Source organism: Mya arenaria, chromosome 1 (genome assembly GCF_026914265.1).
Source record: "Mya arenaria isolate MELC-2E11 chromosome 1, ASM2691426v1".
In the NCBI taxonomy this organism is placed as follows: domain Eukaryota; kingdom Metazoa; phylum Mollusca; class Bivalvia; order Myida; family Myidae; genus Mya; species Mya arenaria.
Genome location: NC_069122.1, coordinates 46,595,147 through 46,615,954, shown reverse-complemented (window position 1 = coordinate 46,615,954; position 20,808 = coordinate 46,595,147). Strand labels below are relative to the sequence as shown.

General features: G+C 34.2%; 1 protein-coding gene across 3 annotated transcripts in view; it reads left to right on the top strand.

Moving 5' to 3' along the window:
* LOC128229157 (ras-related protein Ral-A-like) overlaps positions 1-20,584 on the top strand; it is a 37,429-nt gene extending 16,845 nt beyond the window's left edge. For 2 of the 3 annotated variants that reach the window (XM_052940880.1, XM_052940888.1), the window contains exons 4-5: positions 9,460-9,634; positions 11,971-12,599. In XM_052940880.1, coding sequence (XP_052796840.1) covers positions 9,460-9,634; positions 11,971-12,108 — 313 coding nt within the window. In that variant the 3' untranslated portion in view covers positions 12,109-12,599. Of the gene's footprint in view, positions 1-9,459; positions 9,635-11,970; positions 12,600-15,101 lie in introns of those variants that run through there. The other variant, XM_052940896.1, reaches the window with a different exon arrangement.
* The last annotated feature ends 224 nt before the right edge of the window (positions 20,585-20,808 follow it).

Sequence of the window (20,808 nt, the reverse complement as noted above, 5' to 3'; positions counted from 1 at the left end):
TTTCCCATAACTCTGAATAAAAAAAGAATATTTTGCAAGGAGTCTTGTAACAATAATGATAAGGTTAGCTTTTTGATAAGAGAAGAGCAGCAGTTTCACCCTGAACTGTTTGAGATGAGATACTGATTGTGTAACAGGTGGGAAAACTGGCTTGGCTTATCACCACAGGGCTGTGAACAAAATAGTATATACACTGGGTACATTGTATTAACAGGGGTGCCAGTTTTTATCTTTTAAGCTGTCATTTCCTCTTTTTTGGCCACATTTAAACTTAGAAATTAAAATTGTTGCCTTTTGTCTTATCTATACAGAAAATGACTTTTTGTATGTAGTTAGATGGAGATACTCAGATATTTTGTACTGCCTGGCTTCCTCTTTTTATGCCCCCTTTTGAAAAAAGTGGGGTATATTGTTTTGCACATGTCGGTCGGTCGGTCGGTCGGTCGGTCGGTCGGTCGGTCGGTCTGTCTGTCTGTCGGTCGGTCGGAATACCAAATGGTTTCCGATCAATAACTTGAGAACGCTTTGACCGAGGGACCACATACTTGGTATGTGTATTGGTCATCACCAGCAGATGAACCCTATTGATTTTGAGGTCAGTGGGTCAAAGGTCAAGGTCAGTGTGACCTTTACATGAAAAACGGTTTCCGATCAATAACTTGTTTTTTACAAATTTGTGTTGGCATCCTTGTGTTTAGGTTGTTTATATCTGTATTATAGCATTATTTATAGGTTGATAAATCAGGATTTTAAGACCTGCAGCCTCTTGTTGAAAAAAAGGAGATATTTTCAAAGGCCTGGGTATAATTAGTGGCAGCAGGGTCATGAGAAACTTTTGCCTGAAGTTGGACAAGTCTTACTGACTCCAAAGCTTCAAAATAAAGAAGTCTGTCTCAAAGTTAAGGAGAAGTGTTTGCAATGAGTCTGTCGCAAAGTTTAGGTGTCTGTTGCAAAGTATTGCAAAGTTTAGGTGTCTGTTGCAAAGTTTAGGTGTCTGTTGCAAAGTTTAGGTGTCTATTGCAAAGTTTAGGTGTCTGTTGCAAAGTTTAGGAGTCTGCTGCAAAGTTTAGGAGCTCAGTATGAAACCCTGTGCAATACAATGTGCTAATTATGATGTGACAGATGTCATATGGTTCCCATTTGGCTCCACCTACTCTGTGAAGAGTATCAACAGAAATGAGATATTAAGTAGATGGGTGCTGTTGCTATTACATGGAATGGCAGTAACTCTTAATTACTCATTATTCAACAGTAATAAAATAACTATGTTCTAATCACCTGGCAGTACTGACCAGGTTTAGCGAAATACTGTGAACAGTAGTTACAAGAGCACTACAAATGCTTACCAGTTTTCAGTATATAGAAGGGAATAACTCTATCATTATTTTTAACCAGTGCAATTGAACTTGCTTTTCAAAAATACCTGTACTATGCTAGTGTATAATAATATAATGTGTATCAAGGTTTTCAAGTACAGGCATTTGCACTTGCGCCTCTGAAAACAACAACAGCACTTGCTGTCATCATTGCTTTGACATTACTTCGACTTTTTTCTTGAATAAAAAGCTTAAAAAATATTAAGAAAACCCAGAGAATGCAGGACATAAAAAAATGTAAAATTTGAATCCAACAAACTTAGACTGATTTAAGAACAAATAGTCAGCTGCTGAAATAATAGCATTAAGAGTTTTGACTATTGTTATATTTATCATTCATAATCCTATTCTTCGCTTTCAACGCAGAAAAACATTTTCAAAGTACAAGAAACTTGGCACAAAGTTCAATGGGAAATATAGTACATTTTTCTGGAGAAAAAAATACACATGGAGTGCCAGAATTGGATCATTTTTATCTGAAATCCAAAAATAGTCTTATTGATGTACTATCAGTTTTTACAATCATTATTTAATAATCGATCACTCACAGCATGCCTGTAATGACTTGTACCTGATGCCATCCATAACGCCATAGGTGCAATTCTACCTTCTTCCAAGAAAGTATGAAATAAACAAAATCAATCAGTTTCTATTGCTTAACATTTGTTTCTGTATTAACGTACTAAATCTACTGTTTCAATCAATAAGTTATGAAAAAAATATATAATTTGATAAATTTTATCTGAAATCCAAAAAAAGTATTACGGGCTTAATTGGCTAGGGAACCCCTCAGGTCACCATAACAACCCTCTTTGCCACTGTTGATATTTTATATTTTTTCACCTGATCACAAAGTTAATGTCCAGCTGTGCATGCTTACAAGCATTATTTAATAATTGATCACTCAGATGATGCCTGTAATTTCTGCTGTTTAAATTATAGAAGTGAAATAAAATGATACGTATACATAATATATGTTTCAGAAATATATAATGGTTGGTAGTTTCATTTACCATAGACATAAGTATTTTATGAGTCCATCGCATAAGACCAACTATTTATATAGCTAGGCCTTATTGATGTACATTTTCATTACTTTCCCATTCAAGAAGTCGTTATGCTACAACAAGTGTTTCTTTAGTGAAATACCGGTTCTCCTAACATCAGAGGCACTGTTTACTTGTTGATTGACATGATTTTGATTGCCTGTTACTCATTATGAATGTTCCTCATAATGTTATATTACACTCCAAGTGCCAAAAGGCTCATACACAATGTATTTCATCACTTTTACTCCTTTTTGTGCTAAGAATTATCAATATGACAGTGTGTAGTTGTGTGTCTTTTCTCATCTCAAGAAGTGTTAAAATGTTCGTCTCAATGCATCTGCTATGCACTCAGTAGGGCGAGCGTCTACAAAAAACTAAGCAAACTGTTTTGTTTTGTATCCCTATTGCAATGTAGTGCATACAATGCAAGCAAGGAACCAAATGTTCGCTAGAAACGCATTTACTGAAAGCGTGGCAGGCTTACGAAAAAACTTAACATTAATGACAGTGTTTTGATATCATTGCAAATTACAAAAATGTACCTTATTGATTCTAAATTTAGTGATGATAATCGGTTCAGATTTAATAATGATAATTTAAATTCCAATTAATCACTTATATATCTCTAATCGATATTCGGAAATAAAAGAAAAATCTATTTATCATTCGATATAATCGTTTAATCAGACCATCATTATTCCTTATAGATGAGAATGCCTGCACAGGGGTCTTCTTGGTATTATTTCTTATAGAAGAGAATGCCTGCACAGGGGGTCTTCTTGGTATTATTACTAATATATATCAGAATGCCGGCACAGGGGTTCTTCGTGGTATTATTTCTAATATATATGAGAATGACTGCACATGGGTCTACTTGATATTATTTCTAAAAGATGAGAACGCCTGCACATGGGTCTTCTTGGTCTTATCTCTAATAGATGAAATGCCTGCACATGGGTCTTCTTGGTATTTTCTCTAATAGATGAAATGCCTGCACATGGGTCTTTTTGTTATGCCCCCTTTTGAAAAAAGTGGGGTATATTGTTTTGCACATGTCGGTCGGTCGGTCGGTCGGTCGGTCGGTCGGTCGGTCGGTCTGTCTGTCGGTCGGTCGGAATACCAAATGGTTTCCGATCAATAACTTGAGAACGCTTTGACCGAGGGACCTCATACTTGGTATGTGTATTGGTCATCACCAGCAGATGAACCCTATTGATTTTGAGGTCAGTGGGTCAAAGGTCAAGGTCAGTGTGACCTTTACATGAAAAACGGTTTCCGATCAATAACTTGAGAACGCTTTGACCCAGGAACCTCATACTTGGTATGTGTATTGGTCATCACCAGCAGATGAACCCTATTGATTTTGAGGTCAGTGGGTCAAAGGTCAAGGTCAGTGTGACCTTTACATGAAAAACGGTTTCCGATCAATAACTTGAGAACGCTTTGACCCAGGGACCTCATACTTGGTAGGTGTATTGGTCATGACCAGCAGATGAACCCTATTGATTTTGAGGTCAGTGGGTCAAAGGTCAAGGTCAGTGTGACCTTAACATGAAAAACGGTTTCCGATCAATAACTTGAGAACGCTTTGACCCAGGGACCTCATACTAGGTAGGCTTATTGGTCATGACCAGCAGATGAACCCTATTGATTTTGAGGTCAGTGGGTCAAAGGTCAAGGTCAGTGTGACCTTAACATGAAAAACGGTTTCCGATCAATAACTTGAGAACGCTTTGACCCAGGGACCTCATACTAGGTAGGCTTATTGGTCATGACCAGCAGATGAACCCTATTGATTTTGAGGTCAGTGGGTCAAAGGTCAAGGTCAGTGTGACTGTAAGCTGAAAAAAGGTTTTCTGATTGTCCATATTTTATTTTCTTATATAGTAGACAGTAGAAATTTATATGTCACTAAATGCATGAGTTGAAGTATCAGTTTTCAGTGAACATCTAGTTTAATTATGCCCCCCTTCGAAGCAGAGGGGTTATATAATTGCTTTGCACATGTCGGTCGGTCTGTTGGAAGACCAAAGCTTGTCCGAGTGATAACTCAACAATTCCCGGACCTATGGTCATCAAACTTGACATGAAGATTAGGTATGACCAGTAGATGACCTGCCTCATATGCATCCAATGACAAATCAGCTGTCATTTCAGTCCATGCATATTTCATTCAATTGTCCAAATATTTCTGGCAACTTGGCGCTCAGGGGGCATAATGTTTGACAAACATCTCTTGTTATTATTTATGATAGGTGAGAATGCCTGCACAGGGATCTTCTTGGTGTTATTTCTAATAGATGATAGGCCTGCACATGGGTCTCTTTGTTATTATTTCTGATAGGTGAGAATGCCTGCACAGGGATCTTCTTGGTATCATCTCTAATAGATGAAAGGCCTGCACATGGGTCTTTTTGTTATTATTTCTGATAGGTGAGAATGCCTGCACAGGGATCTTCTTGGTGTTATCTCTAATAGATGAAAGGCCTGCACATGGGTCTTCTTGGTGTTATCTCTAATAGATGAAAGGCCTGCACATGGGTCTTCTTGGTGTTATCTCTTATAGATGAAACACCTGCACATGGGTCTTCTTGGTGTTATCTCTAATAGATGAAATGCCTGCACATGGGTCTTCTTGGTGTTATCTCTAATAGATGAAATGCATGCACATGGGTCTTCTTGGTGTTATCTCTAATAAATGAAATGCCTGCACATGGGTCTTCTTTGGTGTCATCTCTAATAGATGAAATGCCTGCACATGGGTCTTCTTGGTGTTATCTCTAATAGATGAAACGCATGCACATGGGTTTTCTTGTTATTATTTCTAATAGATGAGAATGCCTGCAAAGGGGTCTTCTTGTTATTATCCCAAATAGATGAAATGCCTGCACAGGGGTCTTCTTTATATCATCTCTAATAGATGAAATGCCTGCACAGGGGTCTTCTTGATATTATTTCTAATAGATGAGAATGCCTGCACAGTTGTCTTCTTGGTATTATTTCTAATAGATGAGAATGCCTGCACAGAGGGGTCTTGTAATTATTTCTAATAGATTAGAATGCCTGCACAGTGGCCTTCTTGTCATTATTTCTAATATATATGAGAATGCCTGCACAGGGGGTCTTTTTGTTAGTATTTCTAATAGATGAGTATGTCTGCACAATAGGTCTTCTTGTTAGTTTTATCTAATAGATGAGAATGCCTGCACTGGTGGTCTACCTGTTCTTATTTCTAATAGATGGAATGCCTGCACAGGGGTTCTTCTTGGTTTTATTTCTAAAAGATGAGAATACCTGCACAGGAGATCTTTTTGGTATTATCTCTAATAGATGAAACACCTGCACAGGGGGTCTTCTTGTATTATTTCTAAAAGATGAGAATGCCTGCACAGGGGATCTTTTTGGTATTATTTCTTATAGATGAAATGTCTGCACAGGGGGCTTCTTGGTATTATTTCTAAAATATTAGAATGCCTGCACAGGGGATCTTCTTGGTATTATTTCTAATAGATGAAATGCCTGCACAGGGGCCTTCTTGGTATTTATTTCTAAAAGATAAGAATGCCTGCTCTGGTGGTCTACCTGTTATTATTTCTAATAGATAAAATACCTGCACAGGGGGTCTTCTTGGTATTATTACTTAAAGATGAGAATGCCTGCACAGGGGTTTTTCTTGTTGGTATTTTGTCTGATTCTGGGAGTATGATTAATCCTTGACTAAATATTTGTAAAAAAGCAGATACATTCACTTGTTGGATTTGGGAAAACTTTAAGCCATGACCAATCTATGCATCTAATACTTGAAATGCTAAGCTCATTTGTAAATGATAGTATGAAGATTCAAGGTTCTGATGCCATTAGCTAACAAGGTAGTTTCAAACAATGGAATAGTATGTTACATAAGAGCTCTTCGTAGCCCCCCAGGCTACAATTTTGCTCCATTGTGGATAGGCCTATTTTGATTTAGGTTGTTGCATAGAAAATCTGCATCTAAAAACCAAGTGGACTTCCTGGAAGTTTTCAATTTTCAATAGGTCAACTTATTCTATTTTTTTTTAACAAATGCACTTATAATATTCATATCTTTGCCCAAGTAAGGCGGGGTATAATGTGGTATTCTAGACTAGTGAAATATCACAAGTACCCACTCCTTATCCTGAATGATAAGTATTGGATATAAACCCCCCACAAAGTTTCTTTAAAATGATGGACAAGAGCAAACATACAGAAAAAAATTACTCCTACCACTTGTACCAGTCCTGTTCCACTTGAATATCCCCCTTAGAGTCATATTATTACACTAAGGCGTCAAGCAACACAACCATAACTTCAAGGCTACAAGAGCCTTACCTATTGCGGCCAATGAGGGGACAATTGTGATAGCTCTCTGCTTACACAACTCTTCCTAGGTTACATTGTCTAGCCATAAAACATCCTGATGTATTTTCATAGGCCTCATTTGTAAGACTTTAGTGCCTTGACACTAATAAAAGATGTTTGTATGTAATAACTTGGCACTTGTTTCTGGGTTATTATAACCTGGGCTTATCAGCCAACTGGGGTAGGTAGGTAAAACTGTAATGAATAATGACTTTAATCTCTATTATGACAGGGTAACAATGTCATTTTTTTACTTCTAAGAAAGAATTTCTGCATTTTAAGCTTAGTTATGAAGAAAGTCAAAACTTAACGACTGATATAGATTTCTTTTGAATTGGTTTTATTGGTGGAAAGTAGTTCTGGTGTTCCTTGGTTGGCTTTGAGAAAAACCAAAACCTCTTGGCAAGAGGCAAATACTGGAGAAATGATAATAATTATTTTGATTTTTTTTAAATCCTCAGTCTGTTTATTTAAACTTTTCCATGCTTTTGATCATAGACAAGATGGTTTTACAGATATTTTAAATATATTTTAATGACAAAAACAATGTTTTCCACAAATGATTGCTTTTGAGCTAAGCCAGCAGGCAGTGTCTCAGACTTTCATTTTATCATAAAATTGCCTTTATTAAATCTTTACTATGCAAAAAAAGTGTAGAATGATTCTGTCTAAGTAATTATAAAACATTCAACAACAGAATGCATTCATGGTTCCCATCTGTCTAGGTGAAAGTTTTCCATGATGATTTATTGCATCTTGTGTTTATTGTATATATCTCTATCCATTGGCATGAAAAAAAAAGTGTTTCAGGAGTCATAATCATGTTTTGGCTTATCTGTTTTAACAAAAAAAAATAATTGTGGTGTTGTAATGTCTTTAGTAGCATTGTTGTCCATGTGCAAACACTGCTATATTTAAATTAAAAAATGTATTCAAGAAATTTAAATCTTAGTTCACATGTTGCAAGATTCTATATTCATATGTGCAGGAGATCATACCTCTATAATTAATGAGTTATGCCCCTTTCTGAGTAAAAAAAACCCAACCGAGTCAAGCTTTTGCATCTCTTGTTTACTTCATTAAAAATTTGGATTGCCCATTATGTAATTATTATATGCTCACAATCCCAACCAACGAGGTATTTCCCTTAATTGGCAGACATTTTCAGCGGCTGGCTGATGACTCTGGCTCAAAAAAAAACAATATTTTGATATGTAAAACATTTGAAAATAAATAGGTTGAACCAAGGGTAAACTTTTGATATTTTTTTCAATAAGTAAAATACCTGTGATCGAAATTAGCACAAGCGTAAATCAAGCCCAGACTTGTACGCAAATCATTTTTTTGTTTGACATAATAACAATGATATGAAACATACTATAAATAATATAATAGGATGAAAAATTAACTAAAATAATTTGAAAATGATTTTTTTTTTTTGGAATTGAACCAGAAACACATTTTTTTTTTCTAGCCTTACAGAACAGCTTTCTGTTGATTTCTGGCTGTCAGGAATGAAGAGCTGTTATATTCTTTCCACCGCTTTGTTTATTCTGTCATACATTGAAGTGGCATAGTTCTATATACATAGTCATTAAGAGTAAAAATCTGTGTTAGAAGACATATTTATTGTGCTGTCAAAGTTTTACAGAAACCAAGATCATTGGTTTGTTGAATCAAGTCTGTATTAAAATTGTAGAAAAAACAAGGTCAAGGTATTTCTAAAACATTGGAGCAGGCCATGGCACAGAGCCCAGCATCTGAAAATTTGAACTTTTGGCCTTGACTTGAAAACCATTCAAGACATTACCATGACACTTTGTACACATGTTACATTAATTAGTGACAATACACTCATGTTTAAGAAGACCTATTACTTTGGCTGAAACAATTGTTAAATTGCCGCCTCTTGACCGATGGAGAAGAATGGACTAGTGTTGGCATTCACATGTGGTACCAACATAGCTGCCAGCTGAGCTGCTTCAAGTATGGCAAATATATCATAAATTTAAGAAATGGAAATGAAAATGTTTGAAGAGACATTTAATTACAGCAATTAGGCCTTTTTCACTTTCGCTGCTTGTGATGCTCTTTGAGTTCTCCGAAGTATAAAACATGTTTTCTTCTGTATGAAAGACATGTTTTCTTTGAGTTCTCCTGTATGAAAGACATGTTTTCTTTGAGTGCTCCTGTGTGAAAGACATGTTTTAATGCTACAACAGAGCATTGTCCTCTATCCTTGGTGATGTTTTAAGGTGTTTGACTTTGACATTATCTTGAAACAAGGTTGAAAAAAGGGTTTGAAAAAAAACAACAAATCAGTGAGTGAAATTAGCAAATTCTTCCTTTTGCTAATAACAGGGATGCAAATTTTCCTCTTTTCAGCTGATTTCCTCTTTTTTGGCCTCAAAACTTTGAAATTAAAAGTGTTGCCTTTTATCTGATCTATACAAAAATGCTTTTTTGTATAAAGTGTGATGGGGATCCTCTAATTTCATACTGGTTTCCTCTGTTTTTACAAATTTGTGTTGGCATCCAGTAATAAGAAATATTTTTCATGTTTATTATTTATATATAAGTTGAAATATTTTGGCCTATACAGCATGATTTTACACATTACCTTTTTCCCATGTTGTTTCTTGTGTCTATTACAGAGAACAGATCCTACGAGTCAAGAACGATGACAACATTCCATTTCTGTTGGTCGGCAATAAAGCCGATTTAGATGATAAACGTCAGGTGACCTTGGAGGAGGCAAACCAGCGGGCTCACAGTTGGAGCGTTCCCTACGTGGAGACATCTGCTAAGACCCGGGCTAATGTAGATAAGGTGCGTTTGTCAATAAGAGTGTGGAATTAAGTATACAATCACATGTTGTTATTTTCTGTGAGGAAAAACATGTGTTCATATGCATGCATTCTTATGTAGAAAGTGTGTACCTTGATTTGTACATATATACAAGTATAAGATATGATATCGCAGTGTAACGTAATTTTGTTTATCAGCAGCCGCCCGTTTCAAGAATCTTAGTTGTAACTTACAAAATATATAATGCACAGGAAAATGTTGACTTTGATACTGGCAAGAGTTCAATTCAAAAACACATATGTAGGAAAATAACTAGAATATGGTACTGAAGTAGTTTCATTTTACGACTAAGACCTTTATTAAAATGGGCCGCAGACATCAAAATTAGTTACATGATCAATCTTACTGTCATCGCCATTTTAAACATTGGTTAGGCTACCATAACAGAGGAAATATCTTTCGGAGACATGTTTCACGGCGGTTTGTTCAGAAAGCTCTCTGACAAGATGTTAAAGAAGCTGCATTTTGAAACACTGGATGTCATGTTTGTTCATTTCGAATGAAAACTCGCATGACTCAAAATGGGAATCCAACCTTGGATGTCATCTTGATTAGAAGCCAGTTTAGTGCATTTACTGTATCCAAAATGCTGAGGGCAAAAAGGATTTTAGTGACGTTAGTGACGTTGGATAAGGAAGAAGATAAAAGGCTTTAGCTTTTCAGAGCAGACAATGCGAATGTCCGTCGGACAGTCGGACATGTCCGGTATATTTCCATTTTGACCGACGGAACTTTTGTTTTGGTCGGTCACAATGTCCGGTGAAAAATTACAGTCAGCACCGTTTAATTTTCGGAAAATTTACTTTCAGTTTCTAAATAAATGGTCAGAGTTATTTTTAACTATTATATCATGACTATTCAGCCTGTTAATCCGTGTATCACTATTTGTAAACCCTGTTTTGCACATGTTTCCGTAAAAGCCGAAAAAACACGTAAGGTTACGATTTCAGTTCGTACTCTACTACTTTTTAATAGACGGAATTTTACGGAAATGTTCGGACCTTGCTGAATTCCGTCATTCGGAGCTCCTTGGCCATTTTTTCAAAAACAACCTCGGATGTATGCCGGTATATCTGTTGAAGTAGTCCATATTTTTTTGAATAAAAGCATTAATTAATTGTAGTGTTTAAGAGTTGTATTCATTGCTCTCAGTTTAAATTGATTGCCAGTGAAGTGTATTATTGCAAACATAATTACGATTCCCAAGAGTTAAGTCATAAATTTTAACTACTAAATAAGATTACTACGCGATCTATTTGCAGCGGACTTAAACGTACCACTTTTTAAGTATGTAAACCGTCCATATACATCCGAGGTTGTTTTTGAAAAAATGGCCGAGGAGTTCCGTATGGAATTCCGTATGTATTTTTTTCGGCAAAGTGGTTCCCGGCAATCGTGTTAATTTAAATATGATGAATATACCGAGCTGACACTCTTTCCGCTCTGTTTAACATTGCCAATAACAAGAACTCTACTTTCGTTTTTGCATAAATGTTGTGTCTGAGTTTGAATTGTAGTACAATTCGTTATATTTTTTAACTGTACTGTATCTTTAATTTAAAGATGAATTAAAAGAGTAAGATCTGGCTGCTCCATGGGTAGACGAACCGGATATGAGTTTTTTTGGGAGGAAAAAATAATGACCTAAGATCCGAAATATTGATTTTTTTGACCTGATGTTTAGCTTCTTTTTTGTAATTTATAATTGTAGGACACATCTAACCAAGAAGATCTAAACCTGCTATAATGGGGAGTTACAAAACTTATTTAAAAAGAGGCTTAAAATCAAGGTTTAGGCTGATGTAACTGAATACTGTTTGTAACATTGTGACAGGTAAAAATTTGGTGCGACAGGTAAACTTTCAGTGTTTACCTGTCGCAATGTCCTGTGAAGAAAAAAAAGTTTTCGCGTTGTCTGTCAGAGAATGCTTTTTTTATTGGTTCTCATGTTCTTTCACTCTTTTTGTGTGTGATGTATTATTTTGTCCTCAATCCCATTCCTTGAGCATCATTAAATTTCTGGATTTTTCATCGAAAGTTACGGGTTAAAGAATGGCAAAAACCTGGCTTTGGTCTGGCAGGCGGGAATAAACAATTCTGTGTGTACAGACATTTAAGTGTTAACTACGGACATCGTCATGTGATGTTCAAACATTTAAGTGTGATGTACAGACATCATGGTTGGATGTACACGAAATGATATACTGACAATTAATTAACACTTAAGCATGAGTTACTAACATTTGAGTGTAATTTACTAACAATTTAGTGTGTTTTACTAACATTTACTATTGCAGGGATTTTATGACCTAATGCGACTCATGAAAGCATCCAAAGTTGCAAAAAGGACAGCAACGCCACGAGTGAAAATCGAGAAAATAAATTCCAGCGAGGGTGGGGAAAAAAAGGAGGGGGGTTGGTGTGTTCTGTTGTAAATTAAGGAGGGTGATCAAAGGGCCTGAATGAAAAAAATATGTCAAGACACGAATTAAATCCATGACTAAGAAACTTAACGGCTTTTATTTGAGTTTTACGGAGTTTTGTAAATTTAAGTTTGATTTGTATTATAATTTTTATTTTTATTTTTAATTTTTCCAACAAGGCATTCGGGTACTTTCATACCTATAGCATATATTAACAAAATCCATACAATGAACATGAACATTTTCATAGAAGTCATTCCTTACATTACAGATATTTCAATGAAACAAGAAAAAAAAATGTATTCAGATATAATGATAGAAACACATGAAACAGGCTGCCATATTATTGAACTTGTGTTAACAGCAAAAAGGACGAGGACAACAGTGATGGTTTTAATGCTCTGACTTCCTGATATATGTGCAATATTTACTGTCTTTAGTCTCTCAAAGAGATTCCATGTTGTCTTGATTATAAGATCTGTTAGTAATAAATATGAATATTTTTTTCTATTTTTTTTTCGAATTTATGACACTTTAAGAGCACTAAAATAGAAGATAAAAATAGTATTTTTAAGAAAAGATGGCAGTATTACAGAGATTAGAAGTGCAAGTGAGGAAATCTGCACATTTATCATAATGCATATTTTACATTCTAAGCATAAAGTGAATAATGTAGACTCACAGCAGCTGTAACTTTATTGCTGCAAAAAGAGTGCAATAAAACCATCAAAATGTCTAAAGAGTTAGACATGAGTTTAAATTGAGGCATTTTGGAAATCAGGCTCTTAAACTTCAAGCAAAAACTTCATTATCGGCAAACTGCATTATCGGCAAACTGCATTATCGGCAAACTACATTATCGGCAAACTGCATTATCAGTGTTCAATCCTTTGGGTTTTAGACTCATATTTTTTTCAGATATTTTTTCTTTTTTTATTGCATTGGCGTTGTTGGCATTGGTGTTGTCCTATAAAATCTTGGCCTTGGCCATTACTCAAAAAACATTGAAGATATTCACATGGAACTTGGTACACATGGTGTGTGAGAGAAATCACACTTATGTAGCCAGGCCCATTATGTGCATGCAATAATTGTTAAGTTATGCCCCTTTTATATTAAAAACAAATACAACAAAAACAATGAGCCTTCACATCTCCTGCCATGATTTAATTTCTTAGAGTACATACAGAGTCTCAGACTTGCTGTCTTAGATTCACTTATTTTATCTGCAAATAAATAAAATTACATATGAACCAGCAAAGTACCAGAATTTTGTCCAAATACATCTAAAACCTTGCTCTGGGAATAAGCAAATTTAAATGTTATAGTTATGATAATGTGCAAAAGTTTATGCCAAAAAAATCAAGAGATATTAGGGTAACCTCTTTATGAAACCAATTCATACGGTAAGCCATTTACTTTTAACCTATCAAGCATCCTACCAAACCTGTGCAACCATTGTCTGATGCAAACATTCATTCATATATATATATATATTTATTCCAATCTAGAACAAATGTTTCATCCACACATTCCCTTATCTTAGCATCCTTGTTCTGCAAGCATTTTGAACCTGCTTTTAATAGATAACGACATGTAGCTGTGAAAGAATTACTTCTTGTTGCTATAAACTACTGTTATCAATGAAATTCACTTAGTTCAGTGGCTTTTGTCTTATATAATGACTTTTTGGACTGCGGTATTTAGATATAGAGAGGTAGTGTAATGCTGTGTGTACTTGTCCATGAAGCTTCTGATTCAAGTAGAAGTTGCAGTTGGCCTATCATTTTTCGTGTAAAGGCTGACAGCCCTCTATCCACTTTCCTCGGGATTTAACTGACATCATTGTCATTCGCATTGCAGGAGCATTACCTCACACTAGTATAATGTAGATCACACATTTTACATGTTTCAAATTACACGATAACAAAGTTCTCATCTGCAAGATCACAAGTACACGTACAAGTTGCGCTTCAGTCATGCTCTTTTGAGACTTAACATAACACACTGTATTTGAATGTTTAAAGATGCTAAGCACCAATTGAGTTGTAAATGCTGGCTACTTGACCATCCCATTTTTTCAGGTTTGAATTTAAATCTCCCTTGGCCAACCCTGAAACAATTGTTTGTTTGCAGTGGCCGACCTAGACTTCTTTCAACGGGTTGATAGGTCGGGAATTACTGAGTGATGGTGTTAAATAAGAGAGACATAACAATTGTTAGCTCATTTGTATTGAGGTATTATGAAAGCCTTTGTGGTTGTGTTGCACACATGGATAGCAAGGGCAATAACTCTGTAAAAATAGTTGACTTATGCCCCTTTTGTGACTGGAATAACATACAAGCCTTCAAGCTCTGCAGTTTGTTCAGACATTGCAAAGAAAACAATTGATTTGAATGATGGCCTAGCTTATTATACTCATCCTTCAAAATTTATTATGTCATTCACTTTCTGAACGATTCAATTCATTGTGTGATAATGATTGGCCATGAATATAACACTTATACTTAACATTCTTAGAAATCTAGCAAATTGTTTTGAAGTACTTCACTTTATTTCTTCCTTAAATTGGTCCATTTGGGGAAACATGAACGAATAAATTATTACATCAAAGACTACGTTGATTTAGTTTGTTGCTACAGATCACATTGATATTTACCATAGATTACAAGTAATATTACACCTCTGATGTTTGCAAATTTATATCTTGAAATTATTTAAAGCATACACAGTTACAGACTTTGAAATTTTTAAGGGCAAGTTCAGGATTACTGTAGTTGTTAAAATTTAACCTTACCTTTACATAATTGACCCCAGATGTGCATAACACCTTAAAATTTGCCTAAAACGTGTTTGGTATGCATTATTAAGTAAATACTGAAACCTGAATGAATCAGAAACAGAATAATGATGATTGGCTTGTAATTTATTGTCTCCTTGCAGGAACTGAAATTATTTTGATCAAAAGTAAGCATGTTTTCATTTCTGTTTTGTCTTGTTTCAGGTTTTCTACGACCTCATGAGAGAAATTCGTTCGCGGAAAATGAAAGCCAGTCAACAGAACAATGGACAGAAAAAGAAGAAAAAAGATGGCCGAAAAATAAAGTGTACACTTTTGTAAATAGACTACCTTTGTAGCAACCTTTAGCCATTCTTTTAATTCATCGCAAAATTTGGACCTTTTTTGAGGACCAAAGACTTCTGTATTATATATATCTATTTTAGTTGTGTTGTAAAAGTGAAGTACCGTGTTTGATGAATTTTCTTGAAATATGCATCATTATTTGCCTCACTCTGTGTTTTGAGAGGAGGTATGGTTGCATAGGTTACAGTCTACTAGATCTGGATCAGGTTACATGCCACTAGATATGAAATAAGGCTACAGACAACTAGATCTGGATCTGAGTGAATGAAATGTGGACCCTAAAATTGTGAACAATTAATTGGTAAATTTCTTTTTTCCAAGGCATAATGTAAACAAAGTTAGTGCACAGAATATTAAAAAGAGATTGAATGGTGGACTTCAGCATATAAGAAGACATAACAGGACACTATTCAAACATAATTAAAGAGTTTGTTTACAGCCTATATTGTTTATGATTTTCTGATAGTCCTAAATAATTTGTTGTTTCATTCATTTTCACGACAATGTCAGATGTGTACATGATGGTTGAATATTAGCTGCCCCTAATCATTATTATGTTTACTTGTAAAAATGACCAATCACTAATCACTTACTGTTCTTCATGATAATAAATGTTTCGTGAAGTATGTGCATGTTAACTAATACAGATAAAGACCAATAGATAGTAACAATATAATTTTTCAATAAAATTAAACAATTGATGGCAATATTACATTTTTTAAGAGAAGGCATTTTATATTTCCAAAATCATGGTCAATTTTGTTGCAACAACCCTTAATTAAAATTCCAGTAGATTCGTTACCATTTCTTTAACTCTTTATTTTACAAATTTCGGTCTGTACGGTACTCTTTGAAATACCCATACTTACCAAATGTGGCAGATGATAACGTTGCTCACAATTAGCATGATCTAAGTTGTGGTTTAAAATGCTAAATATTTAGTATGTATTGAATATTTATTGTATTTATTCCAATTATATTTATACAATCAGTTTTGACATACTTCTTTTATTATATATATATATGTGAAACCAGTATCATAATATTTTTTATTTCACCAGTGTACCGATATGGGCCCATAATATTAATGATATAAACAGTTAGTATCAAATTTTTATACCAATACATATATTGTTTTCCGTATGTTTAATTTGGATGAAATGAGATTTTAATGTTATGTGAAACATGCTTACTTTTAAACCTGATTGGCAACCATGGTACTTTCTTCCGTTACACTTCATACATACCGTGGGACAATTGCCTGACAAAACCTTGTTTTAATGAATATGCATGAGGCAGGAGAGACAACTCTTCTTGCAATGAATTTGCATGTTAAACTCAAATATTGTTCAATAACTATACAGTGTCAGTAGCCTCCGTGGCCATACGGTCTTGACTACCACCAAATATTATTGTACTATGAAGGCGGACCCTGTTCCGCTGCGGCAATCGCCAAAATATTTTTCAACCGAAAGTATCTGGTACTTTGGGGAACCAATGAAACTGCCTCATAATTTATTCATTATTACAAAATTTTCTTAGCCAAATTGCCCATGGTACTCAATGAAGCATACCGTAGTGTGTATCTTGGGTATCTGATGATGGCCTACTAAGAAATTTATGTGTTACATTGTCATTATGTAAACTGAATTGTATTTTTGAATAATGTTTTCTGTTTTCCTTATTTTTAAATGTTTTCTAGATGATCACATAAGCTTCTTCAAACGTTATCAAACACAAACTAGTGATACACTTCTTGAACTGTTTATATCAAAACATTATAAATCCTTAAGTTTTTAGATCATTTTGATCAAAAGAACTTATTTTATTCCTGGACTTTGTCGATTTAGAATTGAATTATTTTGATAATTCATACACTTCAATTGCATAGATATCTTTATGATAGTTCTTAAAATGAACTTGGTTGCCATTAAAGGTAATTTATTTATGTTCATCACTTTTGTTAAATTTAAAGAAATAAGAAAATGACAAGATTTTGCAATCTACCCCGGTACTGATAATGCCTTAAAATTTTGCACAATTTTTATTTTGTAAATGATGTTTTAACAATATCTGAATAATTTGTTTTGCTTTAATTTTCTAGCAAAACTGGTCATGAAACGATGTTCAATTTTACTCAAACTTACCAGCAACTCTGTTATGGTATGATAGGTGTAGGAAATTTTTTGAAAGGGAAGTAACCCATGCTGCTTATGTTCTGTGTTGTATGTAAGAGTGCTCTAACTTACAGTGCAATATTGTACAATGACCTCACTGCATTGTGGTGGCATAAAGCTTTGTGCCTTTTTCTGTTTTGTTTCCCATGTTTTCACTACTACTCATATGTATTAATCATTTTCCTTATGCATTGGTTGAATGGTAAGAGCTGGTATTCATAAACATCTGAAGTCCTAACTCAAGTCATTTTCCGAGGTTAAGTTTCTCTTGTCATATGATATTATATTTTGAAAATGTCAAAAGGCTTAATTTGTACAGACTAAATTGAAAATCGGAACTTTAATGTGTAAAAAAACTTAAAATCAATATCTTTTACTTTGACTTAGAAAATTGGGAGAAAACATCATAGGTTAGGAAGTGGCTTAAGTTGTTTTACAATACCAGCCTAGAATTTTACTGATATTCAGGAGATCAGAAAAATCTGAAGTAAGCAAAACAAAACGAAATGTATATATATTATCTCATTGTATTGTTAGCTATGTTACCATGAAAATGTTACATTGATACAGCAAACATACCGCATAAGTCTTGACATTACTTTTAAAGAGAACTCAGGCCACAATTTCTCAAACTATCTTGTCATGAGCATAACAGGATTGAGAATCATATTTCATTTAGCAAGATTACTTTCTTAACCTGGATTTTATAATCATAGCCTATCAGGATTTTCTTTAAAATAATTACCTCTAAAAGCCTCAAAATCTTAAACAAGAGAAAATCAAACAATTTATACTGAGAGAAAAATTGGTTGAGCTTGATCCAGTCATAAGGAAGTTAAGATTGCTCGAGCTGTTGGGGCCTGTTGTATTATTCTATAGGTATGAAGTCAAGTACCGGTAAAAGAAATCAAGTAAAAATACCAATTATGTTTAATCTTCCTTTATGGCAAATACAAGAATTAGCTCAGTGGTATGTTATATTTTGTTTTGTTTTATTGAATCACTCTCTCATTTGATAAAATGCTGACAGACAATGCTGAACATTCTCATTAACATAGACCGCTTAAGTTTGGTATCAATATCGAGATCACATCACAGAAATTGGGCTGAAAGATGTTTTGGTTTTGGGTGAAAATGAGATATGACATGATTGTTAGAGTTCATAAGTCTTTTAATGTTCAATTAATTCTGAATGCAATAGTAATTGTTTTTTTCTAAATTGAGGCTTCTATCTTAAAGCTTGTGATATGATATTTGCTGAGATGTACTAAGTTTTTATTGTTTTATTCAGTTGTATAGTATTATATATATAATAATGTGTAAATTTACATTATCATTTTAGCTCATATAGTGACCATTTTCATGATTCATTTGTAGTTATTCGGTCCACAACTTCATTTATTCATTGTATAGTCAGTAGTCACCCCGCATTACAACATTTCACCATGTATGATAGCGGTTCCTTTGTTTTTGTCTTCACATTAGCTCCAATAACATACATTGTAAAAGTAACAAGTAGAACTGGGTGTAACTGTTCTATAATTGATGTGAGGATAAGTTACGATGCTATTCACTTATACTACATGCTTGTTATGAGCTTTGCCCTCGACCATATGCTTCAAAACTGTTACGGCACCCACAACTAGAAGTCTTGAAATTATACTCGAGCTCTTCGACAGGGTGCATAATTTTCATCACGAACGTTGCGGGTGTTTTCACTATAACTTATTATACCTTTACAGTAAATGGCATTTAATTTCAGTTAATTCAGCTACATTTCGAAATCAAACTTTAGACATTTTAGAATTGTAGCTTAAATAATTGTCTTCCAGTTTCAATGTACTAACATAACCACAAATTTTACTGGTATTGATTATGGAGTTCTCAGTGTAACATCGGCTTAACTCCTTCTAGTTTCATCTGGAGTTATGTCCCTCTTTTGCTAAGCCCTCGATAGGGTTAACTTACATCAATAGAAATTCAATCATTTACATATAAAAATTCAACTTTCAACTGGCCAAGATATTTTGCATTATTAGTTACCATAGTTTTGTAAATATAATAGTGTTTAGAATTACCGTATATGTTACAGGGTTTTACCATAAAATATCACCACTGTTGTGTGTCATACCATTTTAGATCTGAGATTTATTAAAGTATGAAATGTCTAGCAATTATTAATTTTTCCTTTTCCATTTTTTTTATTAATTTTAGCCATAATTGTTGAAAAAACTACCCACTTTTGGATAGTTGAATTGCGATTTTATTGTAATTAATTTGGAGCTGATCAAGCCAGGCAGATCTAGGTAATGTAAATGTGGCAACAGACAGTTACCTGCGGAAACAACTATAGTGATTCTCATAAACATATATTATTCTATCATTTATCAATGAGGTTTTTTAATTTTGTGAGTGTAAAGTTCTTTGCTGCCATGCCTTTTGACATTAAAATCTCATACAGGTAGCAACAGAAGCATGTGTCAAGAAGTTTTTCATGTGTGTATTATTCAGAAAAGTAGTTGCTTACTATTGTTCTTTAAGGCTTTCAAGTTCCATTTGTTTATGTCATCCCAGCTGGCTTACCAACATTTCTAACTTAAGGCTTAAACTTGTTATATTAAAACTTGTGTTTTTTATACAAAGCTGATTTAACAAGTATGTTCTTAAACAAGTTAATGTATTTCTGCATCTGTGATCCAGGTAGGAAATAGCTTCTAGGATTTTTGATCAATCAGTCTCTAAAAAGGGTCATTGTACCCCTAAAACAATAGCTAAAAACTATGGCTTATTTAAAATCCAATTACAGCAAATGGAATGCAGTTGGTGACAGTTATATTTTTTGGCGAAAAAAGTGTTAACACTCTTTAAAAAATAAAAATATGGCAGTAGCTGACAAATTAGAAAGGAAAGGAATAAGCCTTTTATAACATGCTTAAGGTTGTTGGAGAAATCAGCTTTTGGTTCTCATTCATTGAAATACTCTCTGAGAATAAAATGTTCTGCATAATTGGCCTGAATTGTTTGAGGAAATTTCATGTGTTCTTACTTGTTTCATTTCATCTATGAATGTCTTATTATATGATGAACTTTTGTATATTTTAATGCATTACTGATTAAACATTATTTGCATATTTTTACCATCATTAAAAGTTATTAAACTGAAAATTCTTCCCTCCTATTCCTTGTCAAACATTTATTTACCGAATTATACTATGTATTGAACACTAGCATAGATAGGACGCAGGCTAAAAACGGTAAAAAAAAAACGGGGTAAAAACCCTTAATACAAAAGATAGGACGCAGTGAAAACATGTCAAAATCAGAGCGAAAAAGTTAGGTTGGTGAGGCATTTATAACATATATTAAATAAAAAACAAGTTTGGTCAAGA